At 52.4% G+C, this 25,763-nt stretch overlaps 2 protein-coding genes across 3 annotated transcripts in view; one reads left to right on the top strand and one right to left on the bottom strand.

Moving 5' to 3' along the window:
• Window positions 1-5,536, top strand: part of MGAT4B (alpha-1,3-mannosyl-glycoprotein 4-beta-N-acetylglucosaminyltransferase B) — a 48,366-nt gene extending 42,830 nt beyond the window's left edge. For both annotated transcript variants that reach the window (XM_038770891.1, XM_038770889.1), the window contains exons 12-15: window positions 1,247-1,325; window positions 2,124-2,211; window positions 3,924-4,036; window positions 4,445-5,536. In XM_038770891.1, the coding sequence (XP_038626819.1) occupies window positions 1,247-1,325; window positions 2,124-2,211; window positions 3,924-4,036; window positions 4,445-4,468 (304 nt within the window). In that variant the 3' untranslated portion in view covers window positions 4,469-5,536. The remainder of the gene's footprint in view (window positions 1-1,246; window positions 1,326-2,123; window positions 2,212-3,923; window positions 4,037-4,444) is intronic.
• A 2,435-nt stretch (window positions 5,537-7,971) lies between these two features.
• Window positions 7,972-25,745, bottom strand: LTC4S (leukotriene C4 synthase). The gene is made up of 8 exons (XM_038771531.1): window positions 24,169-25,745; window positions 22,471-22,525; window positions 21,042-21,138; window positions 19,633-19,929; window positions 11,345-11,444; window positions 10,038-10,108; window positions 9,463-9,544; window positions 7,972-8,517 (listed from the first exon to the last, which is right to left on the bottom strand). The coding sequence occupies exons 4-8, from the start codon at window positions 19,817-19,819 to the stop codon at window positions 8,376-8,378; spliced, it is 582 nt and encodes a 193-aa protein (XP_038627459.1). The 5' UTR covers window positions 19,820-19,929; window positions 21,042-21,138; window positions 22,471-22,525; window positions 24,169-25,745; the 3' UTR covers window positions 7,972-8,375.
• Window positions 25,746-25,763: the final 18 nt, after the last annotated feature.

Here is a 25,763-nt window from a genome sequence, read left to right as displayed (position 1 = left end):
TGGCCTACTGGAAAGAGCCTGTGTCCGGGAGTCAGAGGACCTGGGTTCTAATTCCAGCTCCATCACTTTCTGCTGTATGACCTCGGGCAAGTTACTTCACCTCTGTGCCTCTGTTACCTCATCTGTTAAATGGGAATTAAGACCGAGTCCTCTGTGGGACAGGGACTTGGGTGTCCAACCCAATTATCTTGTGTCTACCCCAGGGCTTAGTACGGAGCCTGGCACATAGAAAGCACTTAACAAATACCTTCCCAAAAAAAAGTGTGTTGTAGGGAGGAGAGGCTGGAGGCAGGGAAACCAGTAAAGAGGCTGAGGCTGTGGTTCAGTGAAAAAGCAACAAGAGCTTAGACCAGATGGGAGCCCTCAGCAGGGAGAGGTAAGGGCAGATCCGGGGAATATTGTGGGAGTAAAGACCATCAGGTTTTAGAGTCATACGGAACGCAGGAGGTGAAAGATGGCTAGGACTCCAAGATGACCCCGAGGTCACGAGCTTCCGGAACCAGAGATTGTGGTGGTGCAGACCGCAGGAAGGTGGAGAAGGAGGAGGGCTTCCCAGTCACCTGGGGGAGACGAGCAAGCCTCACAGTCTAGAAGGGGAGGCAGAAATGAAAATAAATTGTGGATAGGGGAAACAATAGAGTATAGGGAGATGTACAGAAGTGCCGAGGAGCTGGGGTGAGTATCAAAGTGCTTTCGAGGTTCATAGCCACGTGCACAGGTGATGGAGAGGGGAGATCAAATAGGGGAAATGAGAGCTTAGGCTGGAAAGACCTCTTGGAGGAGATGAGATTTTAGAAGGGTTTTGAAGATGCGGAGAGAAGGGGGAGGGCGTTCCAGGCCCGAGGCAGGATGTGGGCGGAGGGCGCAGCGAGATCAACGAGATTGAGGTACAGTGGCATTAAAGGAGCAGATTGTGTAGACTGGGCTGTAGTAGAAATCAGGGAGGTGAGGTAGGAGGGACAAGGTGTTTGAGTGCCTTAAAACTGATGATAAGGAGTTCCTTTTTGATGTGGAGTTGGATGATAGACAATCACTGGAGATTATTGAGTAGTGGGGAGATTTGGACTGAACGATTTTGTAGAAAAGCTATCTGGACTGCAGAATGAAGTATGGACTGAAGTTAGGAGAGGCAGGGAGGGCAGAGAGGGTCTGCCAGGGGTGCAGGGCTGCTGGGGGTGGGGTGGGGATGGGTGCTCCCCGTTGACTTCCACCACTGTGCTGACCTTAGCCACCGCTTGTCCCACAGGTTTTTCTTCCGCAGCGGCAACATCGAACACCCGGAAGACAAACTCTTCAACACCACAGTGGAGGTGCTGCCCTTCGATGTGAGTCTGGGCAGGGGAGGGGGAGGAGAGGGGCCGGGGCAGGACACAGGAGACTCCCGTGTACCTCTCTCTCCCCAGCCCTCCCTTCTCTTCCATCCTCCTCCTCTCAACACGACAATTCCTCTCCCCACCTTCAAAGCCATATTGAAGGCACAACTCCTCCAAAAGGCCTTCCCTGACTAAGCCCTCCTTTCCTCTCTTCTCCCACTCCCTTCTGTGCCACCTTGACTTGCTCCCTTTATTCATCCCCTGCCCTCCCAGCCCCACAGCACTTAAGTACGTATCTGTAATTTTAGTTATATTAATGACTGCCTCCCTCTCCAGCTCTTTGTGGGCTTGAGGGAATGAGTCTGTTATACTGTCGTAGTATACTCTCCCCAGCACTCAGTAAAGTGTTCTGCACACATTAAGGGCTCAATAAATACAATCAACTGACTGACCCCACCCTCCCTTCTCTCCCATCTCCTTTTTCCTCACCTTTCCCCTCCCTTCCCCTTCTACCTTCCATTCCTTTCCTCCCCTCTTCCCTTTCCCTTCCATCTCCTGTCTCTTTCCTCCACCCCCTGCCACCCCCCCCCCCCACAACCCCCCAACCCAAGCCCAGCAGACTTGCTGTGATTCCAAGTCCAACTCCTCCCCCTAACTGACCCTGGATGTTTCCATCCTCCCCATGCTGCTTTCTGACCTCGGCCAAACCCCATCCTTCCATCTGTCCATCCATCCGGTTCCTGCTTGCCACAGAGCTTTCCCGGTCCAGCTCGGCAGTTGCCAGCGGGTGTTTCCTCTGTCCCTGCCCAGAGTCTCCAGTCCGACAAGGAGGCCCTGCAGGAAGGCCGGGGGACGGCCCTCAGATATCACCGGACGGTGGACGGCTACATCCAGATAGGTAAGTGGCCCAGGGACGGCGGGGGCGGGGGGCCCAGCTGTCTGGCTCGTAATGTACACCCCCTGGGGTACATTAGTTTTTCCATCATTAAAATGCTCACACCCAGAGCTTCTTCTTGATTATCATCATCATCATTAGTATTATTATTATTTTATTTGTCAAGCATTGACCACTGGGGCAGATCCAATAGAATCAGATCAGACACTGACTCTGCCACACAGGGGTTCTCGGTCTAAGGAGGACGGAGAATAGGTTTCTCACCCCCATTTTCCAGGTGAGGAAACTGAGGCCCTGAGAAGTTAGGTGACTTGCCCAAGGTCACCCAGCAGGCCAGTTTCAGAAACAGGGTTAGAAGCCAGGTTTCTGGACTACCAGATCCTCGGCTCCATCCAGCGGGCCATGCTGCTTCATGCTGTTTGAGAACCAAGAGGGACAAGGCAGGGAGGGAGTCAGCCTAGACTGAGGTGATGGGATGGCTCACATTTAAGGGTCCCAGCCCAAACAGCCCCTGGTTGGGGGGGGGCGGGCCCATTCAGACCCCGGGTGCAGGAGGGGTCCGGCCAAGTTGGGGGTGGGACCTGGAGACCTGGGTGGCACTGCCCACTCCCTTGCTCCTTCCCAGTAGCCCCTGCTACCACCCCCACACTGGAAATTTCTGGACCGGCCGCAGCGGAGGAAGCCCCCAAGGCACTGGTAGGGCTGCCACCCGGCAGGGTGAGGGAAGCAGAGGGGCAGAGAGGGGGTGGCCTCCACCCCGCTTTCAGCCCCCAGGAGTGAGGTGACGACTCAGAGAGCCACTCCTCTCCCGTCTCCCTCAGAATTTCCAGGCAGCGGCCCCATCTGCAGCCGGTCATTTCATTCATTCATTCGATCGTATTTATTGAGCTCTCACTGTGTGCAAAAAGCACCGTACTAAGTGCTTGGGAGGGTACAGTATAAGAACAGACAGACACATTCCCTGCCCACAACAAGCTCACAGTCTAGAGGCCCCCTCTGTCTCCCAGACAGACATTAATGTACATAAATAAATAGCAGATGTATGCATAGGTGTTGTGGGGCTGGGAGGGAGGATGAATGGAGGGAGCAAGTCAGGGCGAGGCAGAAGGGAGTGGGAGAAGAGGAGAGGACGGCTTAGTCAGGGAAGGCCTCTTGAAGGAGGTGTGCCTTCAATAAGGCTTTGAAGTGGAGAGCAATTATCTGTCTGATATGAGGAGGGAGGGCATTCCGGGCCAGAGGGGAGATGTGGGCAAGAAGTTGGCGGGGAGATAGATGAGATGGAGGTACAGTGAGAAGGTTAACATTAGAGGAAGGAAGTGTGCGGGCTGGGTTGGAGCAGGAGATCTCCCCTCCTCCCCAGGCTGGGCCGCCCCTAGGCCCTCTCTAGTTTCCAAGCGCTGAGTACAGTGCTCTGCACACAGTAAGCGCTCAATAAATACGATTGAATGAATGAATGAATGAATGGTCATCTGCTGGTTACCTGATGCGCTCCTGGGCATGGGTTTGGTTTCCCCCTTGCAGCACCCACTCGGGAGTCCCACATTTCTGAGTTCAGTGAGGTGGTTAGGATGCCCACTGGAGCGGGTATGAGGTAGTAGGATCAGACAGCAGCCCCTGCTGCCCACCGGGCTCACAGTCTAGCAGTAGCCGTGTTTATTAAGCACCAACTGTGTGCAGAACATTGGGTGAAAATGGCTCCCCTCCACATCCCGTAGGCTCCTTCTCCAAAGGGGTGGCCGAAGGGGAAGTGGATCCATCATTCGGACCCCTGGAAGCCATCAGACTGACCGTCCAGACAGACTCCCCTGTGTGGATTATCCTGAGTGAGGTAGGTGCCCCGTCCACCCCAGGACCCAGGGAGAGGGGCAGCCGTCCTCCACCAGCCCCACAGATCAGTCCTCCCACCTCCGCTCTGCCCGGGGGTCTTCTTGGCCCGAGGCCAGGGCTGGCAGCACCGGATGGTGAGAGAGGTGGGTTATCTGTCTCGGTCCAAGAAGCTCAGCTCAGGGCCAGGTTCCAACCCGGACCGCAGTGGTTGATCCCTAGAGCCGCATGCCGGGGGTGATAGCCTGGTGCTCGCTACCCCAGTTGGTAGGTGGCACCTGGGCGGCCCAGCCCGCTATGCCTGCCCTATCTGCCCAAACCACCCGGCCCGCCCAGCCTAGCCTCCCTGCTCACTGAGCCTGCTCCACTTGCCCTGCCCGCCCAATCAGCCTGTCACCCTCTCTCATTTCAGGTATTCCTCAAGAAGGCAGATTGAGAAATGATTCAGGGGCGGATCTGAGGGGTGGCAGCGCCGAGCAACCCAGCGGCTCCCCCTCCTCCGTGCCCACCTCGGCCGCCGCCGCCTCGGTCACCACGCCCCCGGAGCCGGGCTGCAGGCGAGCTCTGGGGCCCCGGGGGGACGCGTGGCACCCACTGCTGATGGGAGCTGCAGCCTCCTTGCCCTGTGTCTCCACGATTTCTCTCCTAGCCGGGTGCAGAAGGGCTAGGGAGTGGGCAGCACCCCGGTGGGAGGGACCTGTGGGGTTGGAGTGCTGTGCGGTCCCTCGGGCCCTGGACCTTCCATGCCCGCTTCAGCCGAGCACAGAACAGAGTGGACAGAGCCTGTAGGTTGCTGACACCGGACTGGGGGCGACTCCACCTTCCCTGCTCCCCAAACTGCTGGTCCACCCCTCAAGGGCCTGTCCCCGGATCCCTGACCTCTGGAGAGGTCCCTGTTGGTGCTGCGGCACCCCCGGGGTCCAGGGCAGGAGCGCGCCTTCAGCCGCCCAGAGTGGACAGTCGCAGGGGCTTGGGGAGGCTATGGCCGGGGCAGGACCCGGGAAGGACCGACAGCTCGAAGGAGCTGGCGCTGCCCTGTCTGCTGCAGAGAGCGGGCCGGGGGCCTTGGGGGAAATGCCGGGCTGGTCACACAGCTTCTCCCGCCCTTCCTTCCCGGTGCCAGGCCCACAGTCACTGCTCCCTGTCCGTGGGGCTACGGGACCAGGGGAGTCTAGGCATGCCCTCCACCTCCCTGGGTCAAGGCTGCTCGGCCCAGGAGCCGGGGGCAGCCGGCCCCCCGACCACACCGTGCCTGCCGGACCCGGTCCCTCTGTCGCTGCACCCCGGCGGGCCCACGCCCACAGGGCTTGGTGGGCCAAAGGGCCGCTCTCGGAACTGTTTTTGGTCTGAACTCCCAGCTGCCTCCAGCTCTCTACACTGGAATGCATTATACTACTTTAATGTGCTGTGTTTTTTATTATTGGATACATTTGATTTTTTCAAGTACATCTATATATAATTATATAAAAACGTGCACTGTAATAAAGGTTTAATTCCATTTGAACTCCCTGGAATGCCCCTGCCCTACCTGTCTTCCTCTGCCTTTGAGCCCGAAGAGGCCGCAGGCTCCGGAAGGCTGTGGGGACAGTGAGTGGAAGGGGCGGCATTGGCCATGCCTGCCTCAGGGCAGAAATGAGACCAGGCCTGGAAGAAATTAGGTTTCATCAGAAGTTTTAATAGGATCTGAAAATAGAGCTCTCGGCCCTAATTCTGCTACTCCGGGCCCCGCCCTCTGCTCCATCGTGGCTCTACAGAGGGTGAGCACGGAAAGGGGTGGGAATGTTGGGGATCTCTTTAAAGGATGGACCCCAACCAGGATAGCGTTTTATTTTTAGACTGTGAGCCCACTGTTGGGTGGGGACTGTCTCTATATGTTGCCAATTTGTACTACCCAAGCGCTTTGTACAGTGCTCTGCACATAGTAAGCGCTCAATAAATACGATTGATGATATGTAAGCTAGGTATGGGCAGGGAAAGTGTCTGCTAATTCTGTTGCGTTGTACCAAATACTCAGTACTTAGTACGAATACTACTTGTACCCCTTCTAGACCATTAGCTCGTTGTTGAGTAGGGACCGTCTCTTATGTTGCCGATTTGTACTTCCCAAGTGCTCAGTATAGTGCTCTGCACAGAGTAAGTGCTCAATAAATACAGTTGAATGAATGAATGAACTTAGTACAGTGCTCTTCACATAGTAAGTGCTCAATAAGTAACATTGATTGATTGATTCTATATGCAAACAAGCAGAAAAACCTGGGAAGGAGCATGGCCTAGGGGATAACACTCGGGCCTGGAAACCAATCCCAGCTCCGCCACTTGCCTGCTGTGTGACCTCAGGCAAGTACTGTAATTTCTCTGTGCCTCAGGTTCCTCAACTGCAAAATAGGGATTCAATACCTGTTCTCCCGCCTATCTAGACTGGGAGCCCCATGTGGGACAGAGACTGTTATCAGGCGTGATTAGCTTGTATCTGCCTCAGCGCTTAAGAACAGAACTCGACACATAGTAAGCACTTAAATATCATTAAAAAACCCAAAACCTGATGTCCCCACCCTGTGCCCTGCCTCTCTCCCCAGCAGTGATTCTGCTCTGCAGCAGCTCCTGGTCCAGTCTGTGGCCCACACAGTCTAAGGAGGAGGGAGAACAGGTCTTGACTCCCCATTTTAGAGTTCAGGAAACCTGAGGTCCCAAGAAGCAAAGTGACTTGCCCAGGATCACACAACAGGCAAGGAGCAGAGCTGGAATTAGAATCCAGGTCCTCTGACTCCCAGACTGGGGCTCTTTCCACCACAACACATCTTCATGGTTCCCAAGCTAATGACCCTAACCAGTGCACTTTCTTTGGCTTGTCTTGCTTCTAGTTCAGAAGCAGCAGCAAGATTCCATCAATCAATTGTACTTACTGAGCGCTTACTGTGTGCAGAGCACTGTACAGAGAGCTTGGGAGATAAGATACTGTACACACAGTATCTAATAATATAATATAATATAACACACATTCCCTGTCCACGACAAACAGTCTAGAGGGGGAGGAGGCACCAATCCATCAACCAATTACTGGTGTCTAGTGAGTGCTTACTGTGAAGGCGCTGTAGTAAGCGCTTGAATATAGCGGAGGAGAGAGTAATGGGTGTAGTGACATACCAGCCTAGGGGGGAAGAGAACAGGGCTCTAATCTAGGTTCTGACTTCAGGAAACGCCACTCACCGTCCAAACAGAAACCCGTAGCTCCGCTTTGCCTTCAGTGTGGCCGCCTAACTCTGGCGGGGGCTGAGCCTTGGACAGCAACGATGTTAGCAGGAAGGGTAGAGTGCACCCCACTCCTCTCCACCCAAAAGGCCACCACGCTGGTCCAGGCTCTTGACAACTGCATCGGCCTCCTCGCCGACCTCCCTGTTTCCAGCCTCTCCCCTCTCCAGTCCTTACTTCACTCTTCCTAGATCACTTCCCTCAAACATTATGGGCGCCCGCCTCCCCACTCCTCAAAAACCTCCCAATTCTCCAGCCCTCCCCACATCAAGCAGAAACTCCTCACCCTCCAATTTTCTCCTTATCCATTTACCCAGCCCACCCACCTCCCAATCTTCATTCCTCTTAAGTTATTAGGTTTAGAGAAGTTATTACCTCTTCTGCCACTTAGTCAATGGATAGAATTTATTGCACCTATACTGTGTGCAGAGCACTGTACTAAGCACTTGGGAAAGTACAACACAACAGAGTTAAGTAGACAGTCCCAGCCCACAAGGAGCTTACAGTCTACAGGTGGAAACAGACTTTAAAATCAATTAAGGACAGGGGAAATAAGAGTATTCCTCTAACCTCTGGCTCCTTGCCACCTGGAACTCTCTTCCCGCCCTTCACATCCACCTGACCAATCAATCGATCAATGGTATTTATTGAGCACTATGTGCAGAGCACTGTATTAAGCACTAGGGAGGGAATAATGTAACAATAAACAGACCAGTTCCCTGCCCACAATGAGCTTAACAGTCTACAGTACCCTTTCGGACTGCAGTCTCCTAAATGCTTGGTAATAGTGCACTTTAAGTGCTCAGTAAGTGCCTTTGGCTGATGGACAGGGCAAAGGGGATGGGATACCCGAAAGTGCTAAAGCGGGGAAGGAGCCGGTTTCCAGGAGGGTCCAGAACAGGAATTAGGGCCCTGGGGGTCCCAGAGCAGAGGAACCATGGCACACCCCACCCCTACCGCATCCCAGGCCAAAACCCAGGAGGATGGGGTTGGGGCCTTTGCGGGGAGAGAGGAGCATTGATGGGAGGCGGCCCATGCGAGAAAGCAGCTCAGAGAAGGGGGAGGGATCCCTGGGGCGGGGCGCCAGGAGCAGGTCAGGCACGGTGGACGAGCTGTCTCAGTCTCCCCAGGACTTGGGCTGTGAACGCGGCGGGGAGGAAGTGGACGAGCAGGCCGACGGCCGACAGCGCGATCAGGAGCCAGAGCACGCGGGCACCCATGTACAGGGGCCCCAGCCTGCGGGCAAACACAGCTGCGTGGGAAAAGGCCGGCCACAGCCCCCAGCGCCCCCGAGGGCCAGGTCCGCAGCCCACCGGGCCGAGCCGGGCTGGGCCCCGAAGGTGGGTGTGTGACCTGGGGCCGGGGCAGGGCCAGAGCCCAGGGAGGGCCGGGCTGGGTGGGCGGGCAGGCAAGGCTAGAACTAGAACCCAGGGCTCCTGACTTCCAGGCTGGGCTGCCTCTCCAAGGGCCCAGCAGGACTGGGAATCCCCAGAGAAATCAGCGTGGCTTTGAGAGTCAGAAGATGTAGGTTCTAGTGCTGGCTCCGCCACTTGTCTGCCGTGTGACCTCGGGCAAGTCACTTCACTTCTCTGTGCCTCAGTTCCCTCACCTGTAAAATGGCTGTGAGCCCCATGTGGGACAACCTGATTACCTTGTATCTACCCCAGCACTTAGAACAGTACTTAGCACATAGTAAGCACTTAAACACCATTATTATTATTTTTTTTAATTGTATTTGTTAAGCACTTACTGTGTGCCAGGTACTTTACTAAGCGCTAGGGTAGATGCAGGCTAATCAAGTTGGACACAGTGGCTGTTCCAGGACAGCTCACAGCTTTCTTCAAAGGCCTCATCCTCATGGGGCCCGACCAGGGAAATGGAGCCGGCCACTCGCCGTGGTGGGGGAGAGCCCTGGGGGCTCGGGGTTGGGGACCCCTCTCAGGCCGGGTGGGGGTGGGTAACCCTGGGCAGGAACTACTTCTGGCAGCAGCCAAGGAGGAGGGAGGAGGAAAAATCGGAAAAGAGGGTTGCTCTCCCTTCTAGTGACCTGCTTGCCTGCCTACCTACCTCCTCAACTAGTTACCTAGCTGATTCTCTCTTTCACCAAAGCACCTTCTCTGAACAGACCCAGGCCCAGGGCAGCGCCCTTCTCCGTCCCTGGCCCCCCAGGCCTGGACTTACCTGCCCTGAGCTGACAGCGCGTAGCCTTTGAAGTAGAGGTAGCGGGAATACAGGTAGACCAGGCCGCAGGCAGCTGCCGTACCTGAACAGGGGGAGGCCAGGGTCGGGGTGTGGGAGAGACAGAGAAAGAGAAGAGAAACCTTCCAAAGTGGGGCCATCGATCACGTCCCCAGCCTGATCCCTATGGGAGAGTGAGCTCAGCGGGGCAGAAGGTAAGTGAGCAAAAATACTCTCTCTCCACATAAACACACACACACACACACACACATATATATATATATATATCTGCCCCCACCATGAAGCCCTTACCCTGAGAAGTACCTCGCCCAGGGAGGCCCAGGGAAACTCCACTGTGCCCTATGTCCTGGGGAGCAGCCAGGGGACCCAGCTGTGCTCTTTGGCCAGAGGAGATGCGGGTAGATGTGGCTCTCTCCTCCAGGGAGAAGTGGAGAGACACAGCTGTGCTCTCCGCCCCGGTAGAGTGGGAAGCCCAGCTGTCCAGGAGCTCAACTCCAGGTGATCCCTGGGATCTCTGCCACTGCCCCCCTCCCGCCCACCCACTCCCCAGCCAGTACCTTGATGGAAGAAGATCCCGGAGACCCAAAGCACAGCCATGAAGATGGGGAAGTACTCAGTGCAGTTCGCCCTGCAGAGAGGGGAGAGAGCCGGACTGAGACAGGCCTAGTCACGGGCTGGGGTAGGGAGTGGGTTGGTGCGGGGGCGGCTCTCCGGAACAACCCATCGGGGCGGACTCCCACCAACACCCCAGATGCTGCCCTTCAGGGGCTGGGATTGCATAAGGAGCAGCCACAGGACTGTGACCGTGATTTCTCACTCTGTTGCTCTCTCCCAAGTGCTCAGTCCAGTGCTCAGCACATAGTAAACTGTAAGCTCCTTGAAGGCAGGGAACATGTTTACTGCCATGGTACTCTCCCAATCAGTCAATGGTGCTTACTGAGCACTTACTGTGTGCACTGTACTGTTGTGTACTAAGTGCTTGGGGTAGTACAATACAGTAGAGTTGGTAGATTCATTCATTCAATCGTATTTATTGAGCAATTACTGTGTGCAGAGCACTGTACTAAGCACTTGGGAAGTACAAGTTGCAACATATAGAGATGGTCCCTACCCAACTGCGAGCTCACAGTCTAGAAGGGGGAGAATGTGGGCAGGATAGGTAAGTTCCCTGCCCACAAAGAGCTTACAGTCCTGAGACAATCCATCAATCACTGATATTTATTGAACACCTACTATGTGCAGAGCACTGTACTAAGTGCTTGGGAGAGTACACTGCAAAAGACTTAGCAGGCACATTCCCTGCCAACGAGCTTACAGTCTAGAGGGGGAGACAGACTAAGCTCAAACTCATATATACTATACAGTCCCAAGCATTTAGAACTCTGCTCTCACACAAATAGTAATGCTATTTATTGTGTTCAAAAAATACCATTGATTGATGATCTATTTTGACCACTCTGAAAATTTTAAATTGAGCACACATATGTACCTGAGTTCTGAGGAGGTTCTAAGTACATAAGTGCTGAAATTGGCAAAAGGGATAATTGGGCTCAGGGTGGCTGGGAAGTAAATCAGGGAAGGCTTGCTAGAAGATGTGAGCTTTTAGGAGGGATTTGACCATGGGGAGCTGTGGCAAAGAGGGTGAGGAGCCCAGGGGAACCTCAGAGCCCAGCTTCCAGCTCCTCCCTCCACCACTCCCAGCTTCTGGCCAGGGTCTGGAGGAGATTCAAATGCAATTTGTGCTTTGAGCACTTCCCTTACAAAAAGGTGGGTGTCTTTGTTGTCCTGCCCCATGCCCGCTCTGCAAGCATATCTCCCATGAGAGCACTTCTGGGGGCTGCAGGAGGACCTGGTGGCCACTTACTGGGCTCTGAAGACCCTCTCAAACTCCAGGGGACCAGTAGTGCTGGGGGGAGACACTTTGAACTTCCTTCGGGCGGCGATCACCTGCAGTGAGAAGTAGGCTGTGGGGGACAAAGGGGACAGTCTCTCAGAACCCACAGTCCTCCAGGGCACCCCCCACCAACTCCTCAGCCCAGGCTTATACACTTGGGTCCGGACCCCTTAAGTAATATTCACCCAGCCCTCAGCCCTCCAGGACTTGTGTACATGACCTTATTCTGCCATTTCCCCTTTCTGGAGTGTATTTTAACGTCTGTCTCTCCTTTATACTGTCAGTACCTTGTGTGCAGGGACCCTGTCTATCTACTTGCTCGTACTGTGCTTTCCTGAGCGCTGAGTACAGCGCTCAATAAACACCATTGATTGATGGAAGACACGATCCCTGCCCTCAAAGAACTGATCTCGTGGCTGTAGGGACAGACAGTGGAGGAGTGGTAGAGGAGCAGGATGGTGTTGGCTGGGAGTTGGGGGTGGGGGAGATTCATTCATTCAATCGTATTTATTGAGTGCTTACTGTGTGCAGAGCACTGTACTAAGCGCTTGGGAAGTACAAGTTGGCAACATATAGAGACAGTCCCTACCCAACAATGGGCTCACAGTCTAGAAGGGGTGGGGGGGTGGGGGGGATGAAATGTTTGAATAAATGGTGTTTATAGGCAAGCGATCCACAGGTGGGCATTGATCCAGGAACCCTCTGTTGGGCCATGGACCTGCAGAGGAACCCAGCAGTAATGTGTGGCCAGGTCTTGGGGCGGGGAGGTGGGGGATGAAAGGGGCTGGTAGGGGTCTGGTGGGGGGCAGATGAGGGTTGGGAGGAGCTGGCAGGCATATAGGCGGAGCAGCCAACGAGCTGGGGAAAATGGGCATCTGCCCTTTGGGGAGGGCCTTGCAGAAGGCTTCAGACTCCCTTCCCCCCTCCACGGTCTGACCCCTGAAGCAGCGTTGCCTAGTGGAAAGAGCCCGGGCCCAGGAGTCAGAGGACCTGGGTTCAAGTCCTGGCTCCAACGCTTGCCTGCTGTGGGACCTTGGGCAAGTCCCTTCAATTCTCTGTGTCTCTGTTTCCTCATCTGTAAAATGAGGACGCAGTCAATACCTATTCTTCCTTCCCCTAAGGCTGTGAGCCCCATAGGGGACAGGGGCTGCCTAATTTGATCACCTTGGATCTACCCCAGCGCTTAGTATAGTGCTTGGCAGATGGTAAGCATTTAACAAATACCACTATTCTAATTATTAGAGTAATTTCCTTCCTTGAGGGCCCTCAGTGAGCTCTCTTGTGGGGCTGGAGCCCTCTGCAACAAACAAACAAGGACAGTGAGGTGTGCAGCTGGGCCCTAGTCATGTAATCCTGCCTTTCAATCAAACACACGGTTGCTAAAAACGCCAGCAAGTCCGCTGAGAGCGGATGAGGAGAATTTAAAATCGTTGAACCATCAGCCACAGTTAAAACTGTGGTATTCATTAAGCGCTCACTATGTGGCAAGCATGATAATCAGATCAGATACAGTTCCTGTTCCTCACGGGGCTCGTAGTCTGAAGGGAAAGGAGGAGAGGGACTTCATCATTTGACAGATGAGGGAACTGAGGTTCAGAGAAGGGAAGTGACTGGCCCAAGGTCACCCAGCAGACAAATGGCAGGACCGGAAAGGTCATATTCCACTTTCTAGGTGACATCAGGATTCCTGTTGGAGGTCTTGCTCTGGAACTCAACCCTGTCCCGCAGACACCTCCCTGCCCTTCCTCCCCAGCCTGCAGTCCTGCTCCCTGCTGACCTTGCCCCCATCCGGGCTCTGCCTGGGGGAGAAAGGGACCAGTAGGGATAGCAGGAGCAGGACTAGAAGCAGTGTGGTCTAGTGGATAGAGCACAGACCTTGAAGTCAGAGGGACCTGGGTTCTAATCCCAGCTCCAGCACTTGTCTTCGTTCTGACTTCTCTCTGGCTGAGGACACCCTTCCCAAATGGCGAATCTAAATCTGAGCCTGCTCCCCCAGTGCAAAGCTACACTAAAATCTACTGTCCTCTCCCAAGTGCTTAGTCCAGTGCTCTACCTACAGCAGGCTGCGAGCTCTTTAAGGGCAGGGATCGTGTTTACTAATTCTATTTTACTCTCCCAAGCCATCTGTCCACAGTAGACTGTACACTGCTTGAGGGCAGGGATCGTGTCCACTAACTCCATTGGATGCTCCCAAGCACTTAGTCCAGTGCTCTGCCACACAGTATGGACTGTAAGCTCCTTGAGGGCCAGAATATTGGGGACCAGCTCTATTACTATTACTAATGGTACCGGACTTTCCCAAGCCACATAGTAGACAGTAAGCTCCTTGACATTAAAGATCGCATCTACTAATGCTTTTTTACTATCCTCTCCCAAGCGCTTAGAACGGTACTCCGCACACAGCAGGCGTCCAATATATCCCACTGATGGATTGCCGACAGGGACTCTCTGAACCAGGGGCTTGCTGCACTAGGGAGTCACACCCCTTGCCCATCCAGTGACCCCAGAGACCCAGCAGTAACAGTCCCCAGCCCCCAACCCCAGAGGACAGCGCACTAGGGAAACGTGTGGCAGGAGTCTGGGAGAGTTGCGACTTCTCCCACAACCTGTTCCGGGTTGGTTTGCTCGGATCAAATGGCAGAGGAAAAAGGAAGCACGCCAGATGGCTCGGGTCTGGCTGGGCCCAGAGCCAAGGCCGGAATCTGAGGCCTCATGGAATTTTCCTTGCAAAACAGATGCCCAGTGGCTTCAACAAAAAACAATTTTGGAGGGGTGAGGCCCAGGCCCAAGAAAGTGGAGAATCTGGATATGTTGGACCTAGTAGAGACGGGCCTTTAGGCCTTCTCCAGCCTGGCTCTTTAGTAACTTTTTTTTTTAAACAGTATTTGTAAAGCACTTTACTACGTGTGTCAAGGAGCGCTCTAAACGCTGGGGCACATTCAAATCAATCAGGTGGACTCGGTCCCTGTCCCACGTGGAGCTCACAGTCTAAGTAGGAGAGAGGAGGATTTGCCCCAACTTAGGAGCCCTTTACTAACATCTTAGTACCTGTTAGTGACTTTGGCTGTTACGAACAGCCTAAAAGCTTCACACCAGGTCTTTCCCAGGCAGAGGACCTGGTTTCTAATCCCTGTTCCGCCACTTGTCTGCTGTGTGAACTTGGACAAGTCACTTAACTTCTCTGAGCCTTAGTTTCCTCATTGGTAAAACAGGAATTAATTCTGTGAGCCCCATGTGGGATATGGAACGTGTTCAACCTGATTAGCTCATATCTACTCTAGAATGGTGCCTGGGACACAGTAAGCACTCACAAATTCTGTAAAAAAAAGAAACAAGAAATAAACAACCTAGGCAGAGCACCATACTCCAGTGAAACTCCAGCTTGTGTCCAAGGCTCCCCCACCTTCCCCCAACAGGAGAAACCTGATCCCAGAAAGGTGGGAGAAGGATTCCACTCCCAAAGGCCTCAAACTTCCAGTCTAGACCAATAACTCACTTTTATCCCTCTTGACCGTGAATTTGGCCCTGCTAATCAGAGAGCTGTTCATTAAGATTTTTTTAAAAACACTCAAGTCACTTCAAAGGGTTTTCCAGTCCCAATCTAGACAGCTGCGGTGGGCGAGTTGTGAACTTTTCTCCCTCAGACTTCCTTGAACAGAATCTGGCTTTTTTTTTTTTCCCCTCTAGACCAACCTCCACTCATCTTCTTTCCAGAGGAACTAGGTGAGTCTTACTGAAATACCGGAGTGCAGGAATCAAATAAGCCAGTCAATCATATCTATTGAACACTTACTCTGTGCAGAGCACTGGACTAAACATTTGGGAGAGTACAATATAGTAGACACCATCCCAGCCCTCAAGGAGGTTATGGTCTACTGTGCGCAGAGCACTGTACTAAGCTTGGGAGAGGGCAACAGAGTTAATAGACATGATCCCTGCCTTCAAGAAGCTTTCAGTCTGCTGTGTGCAGAACACTGGTCTAGGTGCTTGGAAGAGGACAAAAGAATTAGGTAGACATGATGCCTGCCCTCAAGGAGCTTACAGTCTAGTGGGGGAGACAGACACTGACAAAAATCAGAGACCCTCAGCTCCTTGAGGGCAGGGATCATGTCTGGCTCCTCTATTGCACAGTCTCCTCCCAAGCATTGAATACAATGCTCTGCCCACAGTAAGCGCTCAATAAACACCAATGATTGATTGCTTGATTGTAGACTGTGAGCCCCATTTGGGAAAGGGACTGGATCCAACCTAATTATCTTGTATCAACCCTATCCCTTACCATAATATTTGGCACATAGTGAGCGATTAACAAATCCCCATAATGATGAAGACTATTGTGCAGGCAGGATTTTAAGCTAAGCAGGCATGATGTCCATGACCCCAGGGGGCCTGGGGGTTGGGGGGAGTCTCCCAGCAGAAATGGTCTTCCCCTCAGGCAGTTTTGAGCACTTACTGTGCACAAAGCGCTGTACTAAGTGCTTGGGGGAGTACTGTACAATGGAGTTGTTAGACACCATCCTTCCCCTCAAGCAGTGTGGCCTAACGGAAAAAGCCCAGCCCTGGGAGTCACAGAACCTGGGTTCCAATTCTGATTCTGCCACTTGCCCGCTGTGTGACCTTGTAACTTAAGTTACTTGACCTCTCTGTTCATGGCTACCTCATCTGTAAAATGGGGATTGAATACCTGTTCTCCCTCCTGCTTAGACCCTGAGCCCCATGTGGGGCAGGGACTGTGCCCAGCCTGATCAACTTGTACCTACCCTGTGCTTAGAACAATGTGGCACATAGTAAGTGCTTAAGAAATACCATTATTATTATTATCAAGGAATTTAGTCTTCTGTATGCAGAACACTGCACTAAGGGCTTGGGAGAGTCCAGTGGAGTTAGTAGATAGGATTCCTGCCCCCAAGTAGTATCCCTGCTCCGCCAATTGTCAGCTGTGTGACTTTGGGCAAGTCACTTCTCTGTGCCTCAGTTACCTCATCTGTAAAATGGGGATTAAGACTGTGAGCCCCCCGGTGGGACAACCTGATCACCTTGTACCCTCTCCAGCGCTTAGAACAGTGCTTTTCACATAGTAAGTGCTTAATAAATGCCATTATTATTATAGCCTAGTGGCTCAGTCATCCTTCTCAGGACTGAAGGATGCAGCTTCTTGCAGACATAGTGTCTGGGCTCAGCTGTTTTTCCTGAAAGGCCTGGCCTCTCTTCCTCTTCCTCCCTTGCCCCCCTCCCACTTCTCCTTTCCCCTTCTGCCCATCATGCAAATCCCTCTTCTTCTCCCCCGCCCTACTCTGCACCGGCAACCAACACCCTGCCTAGGCCCAGCACAGGATATACAAAGGAAATGGGTTCGAGAGGCAAACCCCAGGATCTGTCTGCAGCCTTCCCCCCACTCCACCCCCAAGCCCGGGGCCAGCCCCACCCACAGACCCTTGGAGGGGGATGGGGGCTGGTCAGTGGCCCCATGAAAATCCTGGTTTGTGTCCAGGTGTCTCCCAACACCTGGACACAAACCTTCCCCTCATGGAATTTACATAATCATAATCCCTTTGGTACTGTTAAGCACCAAATAATGCTGAGCATTATGCTAAGTGCTGTTCCCACTTTTTTTATGGTTTTGTTAAGCACTTGTTGTGGGCTAGGCACCGTTCTAAACGTTAGAACGGTTAATCAGGTTAATCAAGCTAATCAGGTTGGACACAGTCCATGCCCTACATAAGGCTCCCAGTTTCAATCCCCATTTTACAGATGGGGTCACTGAGGCCCGGGGAAGTGAAATGACTGCGATCACACGGCAGCCGAGTGGCAGAGCTGGGATTAGAACCCGGGTCCTTCTGATTCCCAGGCCCGTGCTCTATCCACGAGGCCATGATGCTTAAATGGAATTTTCAGTCCTGCTCTTTATTAATTCCTTATTATGCACTGAACATTGTGCTAAGCACTGGGATTAAAACTGTTTGCCCCATGTGGGACGTGGACTGTACCCGACCTGATTAGCTGGTATCTACTCCGGCGCTTAGTGTCGTGGGTGTCTGGCACATAGTAAGTGCTTAACGAACACTATAAAAAAAAAAATACAAACCACTGACTGATTGAACTCCAAGTCGGGTTCTGGGGAGTTAAGGCCAAGCACTCCCACCATTACCCCGGCCCAACTCCCCTTCGTGCCGGATGGTTGGAAACTCGGACTTCAGAGGGTCTCTCCCACCCTCCACTGTCCCCTGGGCCCAGTTTGTATGGCCTCAGTTTTTTCCAGGGTCTGGGGGCATCCGGGCCGGATTCCCAGAGCAGCAGCAGCTCTTTTGAGAAGGACTGAAAAAGGAGACAAGTGAAGAGAAAAGTGAAGTGAAGCGGGGAGGGGAGACAGGAGAGACAAGAGAACTAAACAGGAGAGAAGAGAAAGGAAAAGGGAAGAGAGAAGGGACAAGAGATAAGAGAAAGGAAAAGAGAAGAGGAGAGAGAAAGAGGAAAGAAAAAAGGAAGGGAAGGTAGATGTGTGTTCAAGACTGCTCTCCTGTCTCCCATTTCCTCAAACCAGGTTCGGCCTCAGTTTTTCCGAAACTACCACAAATAGGATCCCATTTCTCAGAAATCCCTGGCCACTTGTGAACGTCCTGGTGCATCAGGCTCTGCTGGGTCTAGCCACAGAATTCCACCCTTGCCCCCCGGACATTTCCCAGCTGAGTGCCTTCTCTTTCCCAGGAATCCACAACTGTTCCAAATCCCTCTGTTTGAGAAAATACCCACCCAAGACACTGCTGACTTCAAAGTTCCTCCTAGGCTGTAAACCCCCCAACCCCTTCCCTCCTCCCCCAACCTGTTTCCTGATAATTCTTGGATGTCCCCACTGATTGACCGAGGCCCCCATCAAGGTTTAGCACCTCTCCAGAATTCAAATTCCTGTTTATGGCCAAGCGTTTACTGAACTTCTCAGAAGCTTCACCTGCCTCCCCGCTTTCCCTGTCCCTCTTCCCTCGAAATTGTCCATCTCTACTTCTTAAGTAATCATAATTGTAGTATTTATTATGCACTTGCTATATGCCAAACACTGGGCTAAGCGCTGGGACAGATTATAAAATAATCAGATCAGACACACGGGGCTCAGAGTCTGTGTGGCTTAGTGAAAAGAGCCCAGATTTGGGAGTCAGAGGTCATGGGTTCTAATCCCGACTCCAACACTTGTCAGCTGTGTGACTTTGGGCAAGTCACTTCTCTGTGCTTCAGTTACCTCATCTGTAAAATGGGGATTAAGACTGTGAGCCCCACGAGGGACAACCTGATAACCTTGTATCTACTCCAGTGCTTAGAACACCGCTTGGTACATAGTAAGCGCTTAACAAATACCATTATCATCATTATTATTAATAAAAGAGAGAGAACAATAATAATGGTGCTTAAGTGCTTACCATGTGCCAAGCACCATCCTAAATACAGGATAATCAGCCCTTACCCAACGTGGACCTTCTAGTCGAAAGGGGAGAGGAAGTATTCAACACCCATTTTATAGCTGAGGAAACAGAGGCATAGAAAATAATAATAATAATAATAATGATGGTATTTGTTAAGCACTTACTATGAGCAAAGCACTGTTCTAAGTGCTGGGGAAGTTACAAGGTGATCTGGTTGTCCCATGTGGGGCTCACAGTTTTAGTCCCCATTTTTACAGATGAGGTAACTGAGGCACAGAGAAGTTAAGTGACTTGCCCAAAGTCACACAGCCGAGAGTTGGCGGAGCCAGGATTTGAACCCATGACCTCTGACTCCAAAGCCCATTCTCTTTCCACTGAGCCACGAGAGAATTGAAGTGCCCAAGGTCACAAAGCAGGGAGGGGCAGAGCTGAGATTAGAACCCAGGTCTCCTGATTCCCGGCCTTCTGATTTTTCCACTGGGCCACGGTCCTTCTTTCTTCTTACTCTCCTTTCACCAGCCAATCAATCAAACATCAATCAATCGTATTTAATCAATCCTGCCACGTGAGAAGCACTGTACTAATTGGTCAGGGAGTACACCAGAGCTGATCCCTGCCCTCCAGGAACTTGCAACTGATTCCCCACCCAGGCTGCAGCCAGGTGCACCTTCTGACCTCACCCCCCGCCCCCCCACCACATGAACACTGAGGGTCCCCCATATCTCTGGGGCAATGCGGCAGCAGTGGGGAGTGGGAGAAAAAATTCACCCTGAAGGAGGAAGAGCCCGGGTCGGGCCAGGTCCCTTGGCAAAGTGGCCCGCACCCACTGACTGACAGCTACGGTACCTTGCAGGACGACTCCCACAATGGTCACTGTGGCCAACAGGGCCACCTGGTCCAGCATGTTGGCTCCAGAGGGGTCTCGGGGAAGGGGGAACAACGGTTCCTGTGCAGTCCCCGGCTCAGACGGGCTCGGCTTCGGGTCTCGCCCCCCGCTAATGTAGCTTCCTCTTCTCTGGACCAGATAAAGCATCCGACCCAGCCGCTGCGCAGCCTGTCCTCTTCTCTCAGATCAGAGTTCAGCACCAGCCCCAGCTGAAGGAGGAGGAGGAGGAAGAGCAGGCCTGGCCTCCTGCCAGAAAACTGCAAGAAGAAAATGAGAGTGTGGTGTGCAAGTGCAAGGGTTGAGGGAGGAGGATGGGTGTGTATGGGTGTTTGTGTGTTTCCACTGCCTGGTTCGATTTGTTTTCCCCCCTTCTCAATAGTTCACGACTAACACAGTCCAAGCATCTAAAACCACCTAAGGCTCTGCCACTTGTCTGCTGTGTGATCTTGGGCAAGTCACTTCACTTCTCTGTGCCTCAGCTACCTCCCCTGTAAAATGGGGATTGAGACTATGAGCCCCAGGCGGGACAGGGACTATGTCCAACCCAATTTGCATGTACCCACTCCAGCGCTTAGTACAGTGCCTGGCACACAGTAAGCGTGTAATGCCATAATTATTATTACTGGCCCCACCCCTGCTAGACAGTCCCCTAGCAGGCATCGGAGGTGTTGGCTCAGGAGCTCCTTGGTTTATGGCAGGGGCTCTCTAACTCCTGAGGGTCACTGGTTCACACCCCCCCCATGGCTTTCTTTCCCGACTCCCCCAGACCCACTAGGCCTGAACCCTTAACTCACCAGTCCAGACCCGGTGGCCAAGGAACTTCCAGGGAGCACCTGAGAACAGTGCCAGGCCTGGCTGGCCCCATCCAATTCCAGAGCTCCTGGGAACACCGCTGGTCCGGTCCCATCCAAACCCAGGGCTCCTGGGAACACTGCTGGTCCGGTCCCATCCAATCCCAAAGCTGCCATGTCGACAGCTCAGCTACTTTCAATCAGTGGTATTTTTATTGAGTGCTTACTGTGTGCAGAGCACTGTACTAAGCACTTGAGATAGTACAACAGAGTTGGTAGGCACAATCCCTACCCATCAGGATTTTCCAGATTAGACAGGGAGACAGAGATGAAAATAAATTACGGTGTGGGAAAATGGCAGGGTTTAGGGAGATGTGCGTAAGAGCAATAGGGAGGCTAGTGAGGGCTTAAGGCGACCCAGATGGGAGGAAGGATAGGGCTTGGCTAGGGAAGGCCTCTTGCAGATGTGATCTGAGGAGGGCTTTAGGGTGGGGAGAGTGGTGGTCCATCAGATGGGAAGGGGGATGGAGTTCCAGGCTGGAGAGAGGTGCTTAGAGGTGCAGGGATAGGTGGCTTACCTACTGTGTGACCTTGGGCAAGTCGCAAACTTCTCTGGGCCTCAGTTTGTTTGGAAAAGGGGATTGAAGACCATTTCTTCCTTCTTAGTCTGTGACCCTGCGTAGGGACATGGAATGTGACAGACCTGATTATCATGCATCTGCTCCAGAACTTGGCCCCTAGTAAGCACTTAAGTACCATTATTGTTCATTCTATGCCCATTACCTTTTCCCCTGAGAACCCCTTTTACCTTTCCAAGGATACCACCTGAGGTTTTCCCTGCAGGCTCCCCACAGAGCAAACAGCCGTTGCTTCCCTTGGAAATTTCCAAGTTCTTTGAAACACAAGGAAGCAGCCTGGCCTAGCGGAAGGAGCCCCGGGCTGGGAGTCAGGAGACCTGGGCTCTGGTTCAGGCTCTGCCGTGGGCCTGCTGTGTGAGCGCAGCTTGTTCTTCTCTGGGCCTCAGTTCCCTCACCTGTAAAATGGGGCTTAAACACCCATTCTCTCCCTCCTTTAGATTGTAACCTCTCTGTGGGACAGGGACTAAGCCCAATCATCTGCTATATTGTACCTAACACCTAGCGTAGTATATTGTAAACACTTAAACACCCAATTTTTCATTATTAAAGCGTATTAGCTTATCTTGCCCACATAATGACCAGGGGATGTTTGAACCCTACCCTGGGTCTTGCCTGGGCCCAGTACTGACTGCAGTGTGACAGTCCCTCTAGACTGTAAGCTCCTTGAGAGCAAAGATTGTGTCTATTAACTCCACTATAGTCTCCCAAGCATTTAGCAGAGTAGAAAATAAGCTCCTTGTGTGCAGGGATCTTGTCTATTCTATCAGACTCTCCCAACAACAACAATATCAATTGTATTTATTGAGTGCTTCTGTATGCAGAGCACTGTACAAAGAGCTTGGGAGAATATGACACAAAAAATTAGCACACAAGTTCCCTGCTCGAGTGCAGTCTTGAGGGGGAGGGAGACATTAATACGAAGACAGACTTTAATATGATAAATTGTTAAATTTATCATAAATAAATTTGTTAAAAACTTTATGTGCCACACACTGTACCAAGCATTGGGGTAGACACAAGACCATCAGAGGGTACAGACTGTAAGCTCATTGTGGCCAGGGAATGTGTCTCCCAACTGTTATACTGTACTCTTCCAAGCGCTTAGTACAGTGCTCCATAAATACTATTGCTACACAACCCCTGTTCCACACAAGTCTCACTCAATCATTCAATCATATTTATTGAGTGCTTCCTGTGTGCAAAGCCCTGAACTAAGCACCTGTACTAAGTCTCGCAGTCTAAAGCACTTAGTATAATGCTCCACACAGAGTAAGCGCTCATAAATAACCACCTATTGGTTGATTGATTAGAAAGGGTTTCGGACCGGGAGTCAACAGGGCCAGGTAGCAGTCCCGGCTTCAGTACTCACCTGCTGGGCGACCGCGGGCGAGTCCCTTAACTTCTACGGTCCTCAGTTTTCTCATCTGCAAAACGGGGATAAAATTTTAAAAACCCGTTTACCCTCCGAGACCACAGCCTCAAGTGGAACACAGATCGGACTATCTTACATCTACCCCGACACTCAGCCAGTGCTTGGTTTGTATAAATTACTTGATACATCAATCAGGGGCATTTATCCAGCAAACACCTTTGTCATTATCCAGAGGCGAATCAGTGCCATTCAAATTTTCTCCAGGCTCTTCCTCGTGGACTTGGTTCACCAGGGTCTTATGAGGAAGAATTCATAATTTGAATTACCTTCTATTGTTTTCCAGACACAATCTCTGACAGTGTCAGATCTGAGCAGAACTGAATAACTAAAAAGTAAGAAGGGATGAAATATAAGGGACAACAAGCATTGCCAGGAGAGTGAAAGCAAGGCAAGTCGGCAGAGTGGCACCCACAAGCTGCAGTGCTTCAAAGACCTACCCATTCTCCTTGGCTCACACAATGAAGGCAATGTCAAACCCCGCAGCCGGTTTTCATACTAGCAAAATACTTTTATTTCTTATAATGGTAAGACAGAAAAGTGAAGGTCTTTTTGGTGTGCACTGGAGTTTAAGTGGCGGAGAAGAATGGGGGGGGGATAATAGATCTTTATATATTTTCATGACAAAATCCACCATAAAAGGTTAGCAATCAATCAATCGGTCTCCATTTACAAGCATCAAACCAGACTTCCCCCCGACACACATATAAAGAATTATACAGTTTTAAAATCTATAAAAAGTAAAAAATATACAGTCAGAAGATCTAACTCTTATTCATTCTTTCATATAAAACTGTAAACATTTATTTACACAAAGGAAATGTGTAGAACAGAAATATGAGCACCTTTGTCATTGGAGTTGAGGTTGGGGTGGCAGGGGGAAGGAGGGATAGGACAGTGAAGCTGGCTCCCCATCCAAACACCCCCAAAATAGAGTTCATAAATAAAACCCTGGGCAGCTCTCCCCGGGCCAGACCAAGGGAATCGTGAGCTATTGCTGGGAAGATGGGGCCGGGCCTGGGTCAAACTCCGTGAGCACTGGTTTGGCAAGGCGGCGAGCGGAGGGCCCACTTCTACGCACTAGACACCGCAGACCCCATAACCGTTTCCCCGGAAGCGTGCCGCAGCAACTGAGCTGCGGAAATGAATGGGCACCAGACCCTGGTCTTTTGGCTTTATTCTGTTTTTATGGTTTGTTTCTGAGGGCAAAACATTAACGTTTGAAACGCACAGGGGGAGGGGTGTGGATGGGGGGAGGGAGGTGGAGCTCCCCACCTCCTGCCCTCCTGTGTGCCTCTCTGAGTTGTGGTGGTGGGGGGAGTGTCTATCAGACCCCTCAAAAAGGCACAGCTGGTGCAAAACGATTACCGAGTCCCCACAATTCCCACCCTCCCTTCCACCCTCCCACCCTGACACGAGAGGTTCGTCTCTTGAGTTACTGTTCACAGGCCCTTCCTCTGGATAGGATGGTCAACCCCTGCTAGCAGATGACACCTATCTCCAGGTCACGACTTCCGGCCTCTGCCCAGTTAAGCCCACTGGCGCTTCTGAAAGAGGGGGCATACGTTCCCTGCTGCGCTCGAGTTTCCCCACTTTTTTAGACTGGCAGGGTGTGTGCGGCGGGGAGTAAGCGCCCACCTTGGGGTCTGTTGAGTGATGAGCTGCTCCCACAATCAGAGAGATCCGCTCAGCCACATCATCCACTCACCCTCAATCCAAGCTTGTGGGCCATACTAGAATAAGCTACATAAATATTTCAAAAGGGTTTAAGGAAATGTTAGTGTTCAAAAGCTGTTCTTTTCCAAAAAAGTGCAAGTTGTCTGACCAGGAGTCGCAGATCAAGAAGTCTAAAAAAAAAAAAAAAATACCTCCTTCCAGAGGGCTACATCCCATTTTGTATAATTAGCTCCCCAAACAGAAACCCCCACCCAACCACCACAACCCCAGTCCACTCTCTCCTCATAACCCCCACCCAAAACCTTGATATTGCCTATTGGAAAGGAACCCTCCTTGCCACGATAATGAACTTGGCCAAGAAATTAAGGCAGGGGGGAGACACAAAATTCAATCTGGCAAATGCTCGTCCAATAGCTGGAGGCGGAGGGAGTCCGTTGGGGCATGGAGGGGGCAAATTCTGGAGATTTGGAAGGTGGAGGCCAGCAGATTAATTTATAATGCATTGAAACAACATGCCAAGGAATGGAGGAAGGAGTCCCTGGTGGGCCGAATCTCAGCATTCCCATCCCCACCACGGCCTGCTGCCTTCATCCCTCCAGCCCCTGGAGCCCAGACAGCGGCGGGAGTTCGGCGTCGGAGGCAGAGGGGGCGGAAAGCGCCCGTCTCGGGCCACCCGGAAGGATGGGGTTTCCAAAAGGGGACTTCTAGAGAGCACAGGCGGAGTGAGTTTTTAGAGACGGGACCTTTGCGTCTACTGGGGGAGCAGTTCCCTCTCCGAGTTTCCCCCAACCCTTACTGCACCGAGAGGTCACCCCCATACCCCCAACATCCCCCCTGGACCCTGGCCCGCCTTTTGACTCCGAGCTTCCCCGTTCCGTGCCCAATCACACCCCCGGCCGACCCCGCAGCTGAGAGGCGGCTGCGCCACGTAGAGATCGGGATCCAAATGATTGCCTGGTCGATCCAGGTAGGATCTTGGCCCACCTCCCTCCTTGGGGTGTTGTGGCCGGAGCCCATGTGAGCTAAGGGGGAGCCACTGAGGCCGAGCCGTAGGAAGGGCGAAAAAAGAGGGTCCACGCTCAGACGGCCCCCTTTAAATCTAATGAGGTTAGAGCCTGGGGTCTCGGGGGGCCTGTTCAGTGGGTGGGTGGGGGGTCTGCAAACCACACCAGCACACTCAAATGCTGACTTGCCCTTGCTGCGTGGTAGCCACTGAGTGGGGGTGCTCTCAAAAGTGTGATCTCTTTAAGAAAACAGTGCGGAAGTCTCTCTGATGACCACACCACATCCCATCCCAACGAGAGACTGAAAATTGAAGGGGCCGCTATTCTCCTGGGAGATGACAGGGCAATTAACTGAGCAGCGAGACAATGGCATGGTCCAGTCACCTGCCCTAAGCCCAGGCACGTTTCTTTCTTGCCTTTTAAAATGAAAGCCTCCTTTCCACCCATCACACGGCTGTACCCAAAACCATGTGGCCACTCTCGAATTTGCAATCCCCCAACTCTCAAACGGCCCCCAACTAGGAGTCTCCAGACAGTGGTGACGATCCCCAC

This window comes from Tachyglossus aculeatus, chromosome X2, assembly GCF_015852505.1.
Source record: "Tachyglossus aculeatus isolate mTacAcu1 chromosome X2, mTacAcu1.pri, whole genome shotgun sequence".
NCBI classification, from domain to species: domain Eukaryota; kingdom Metazoa; phylum Chordata; class Mammalia; order Monotremata; family Tachyglossidae; genus Tachyglossus; species Tachyglossus aculeatus.
The sequence above is the reverse complement of the archived record's forward strand: the minus strand, read 5'-3'. Positions and strand labels throughout refer to the sequence as shown.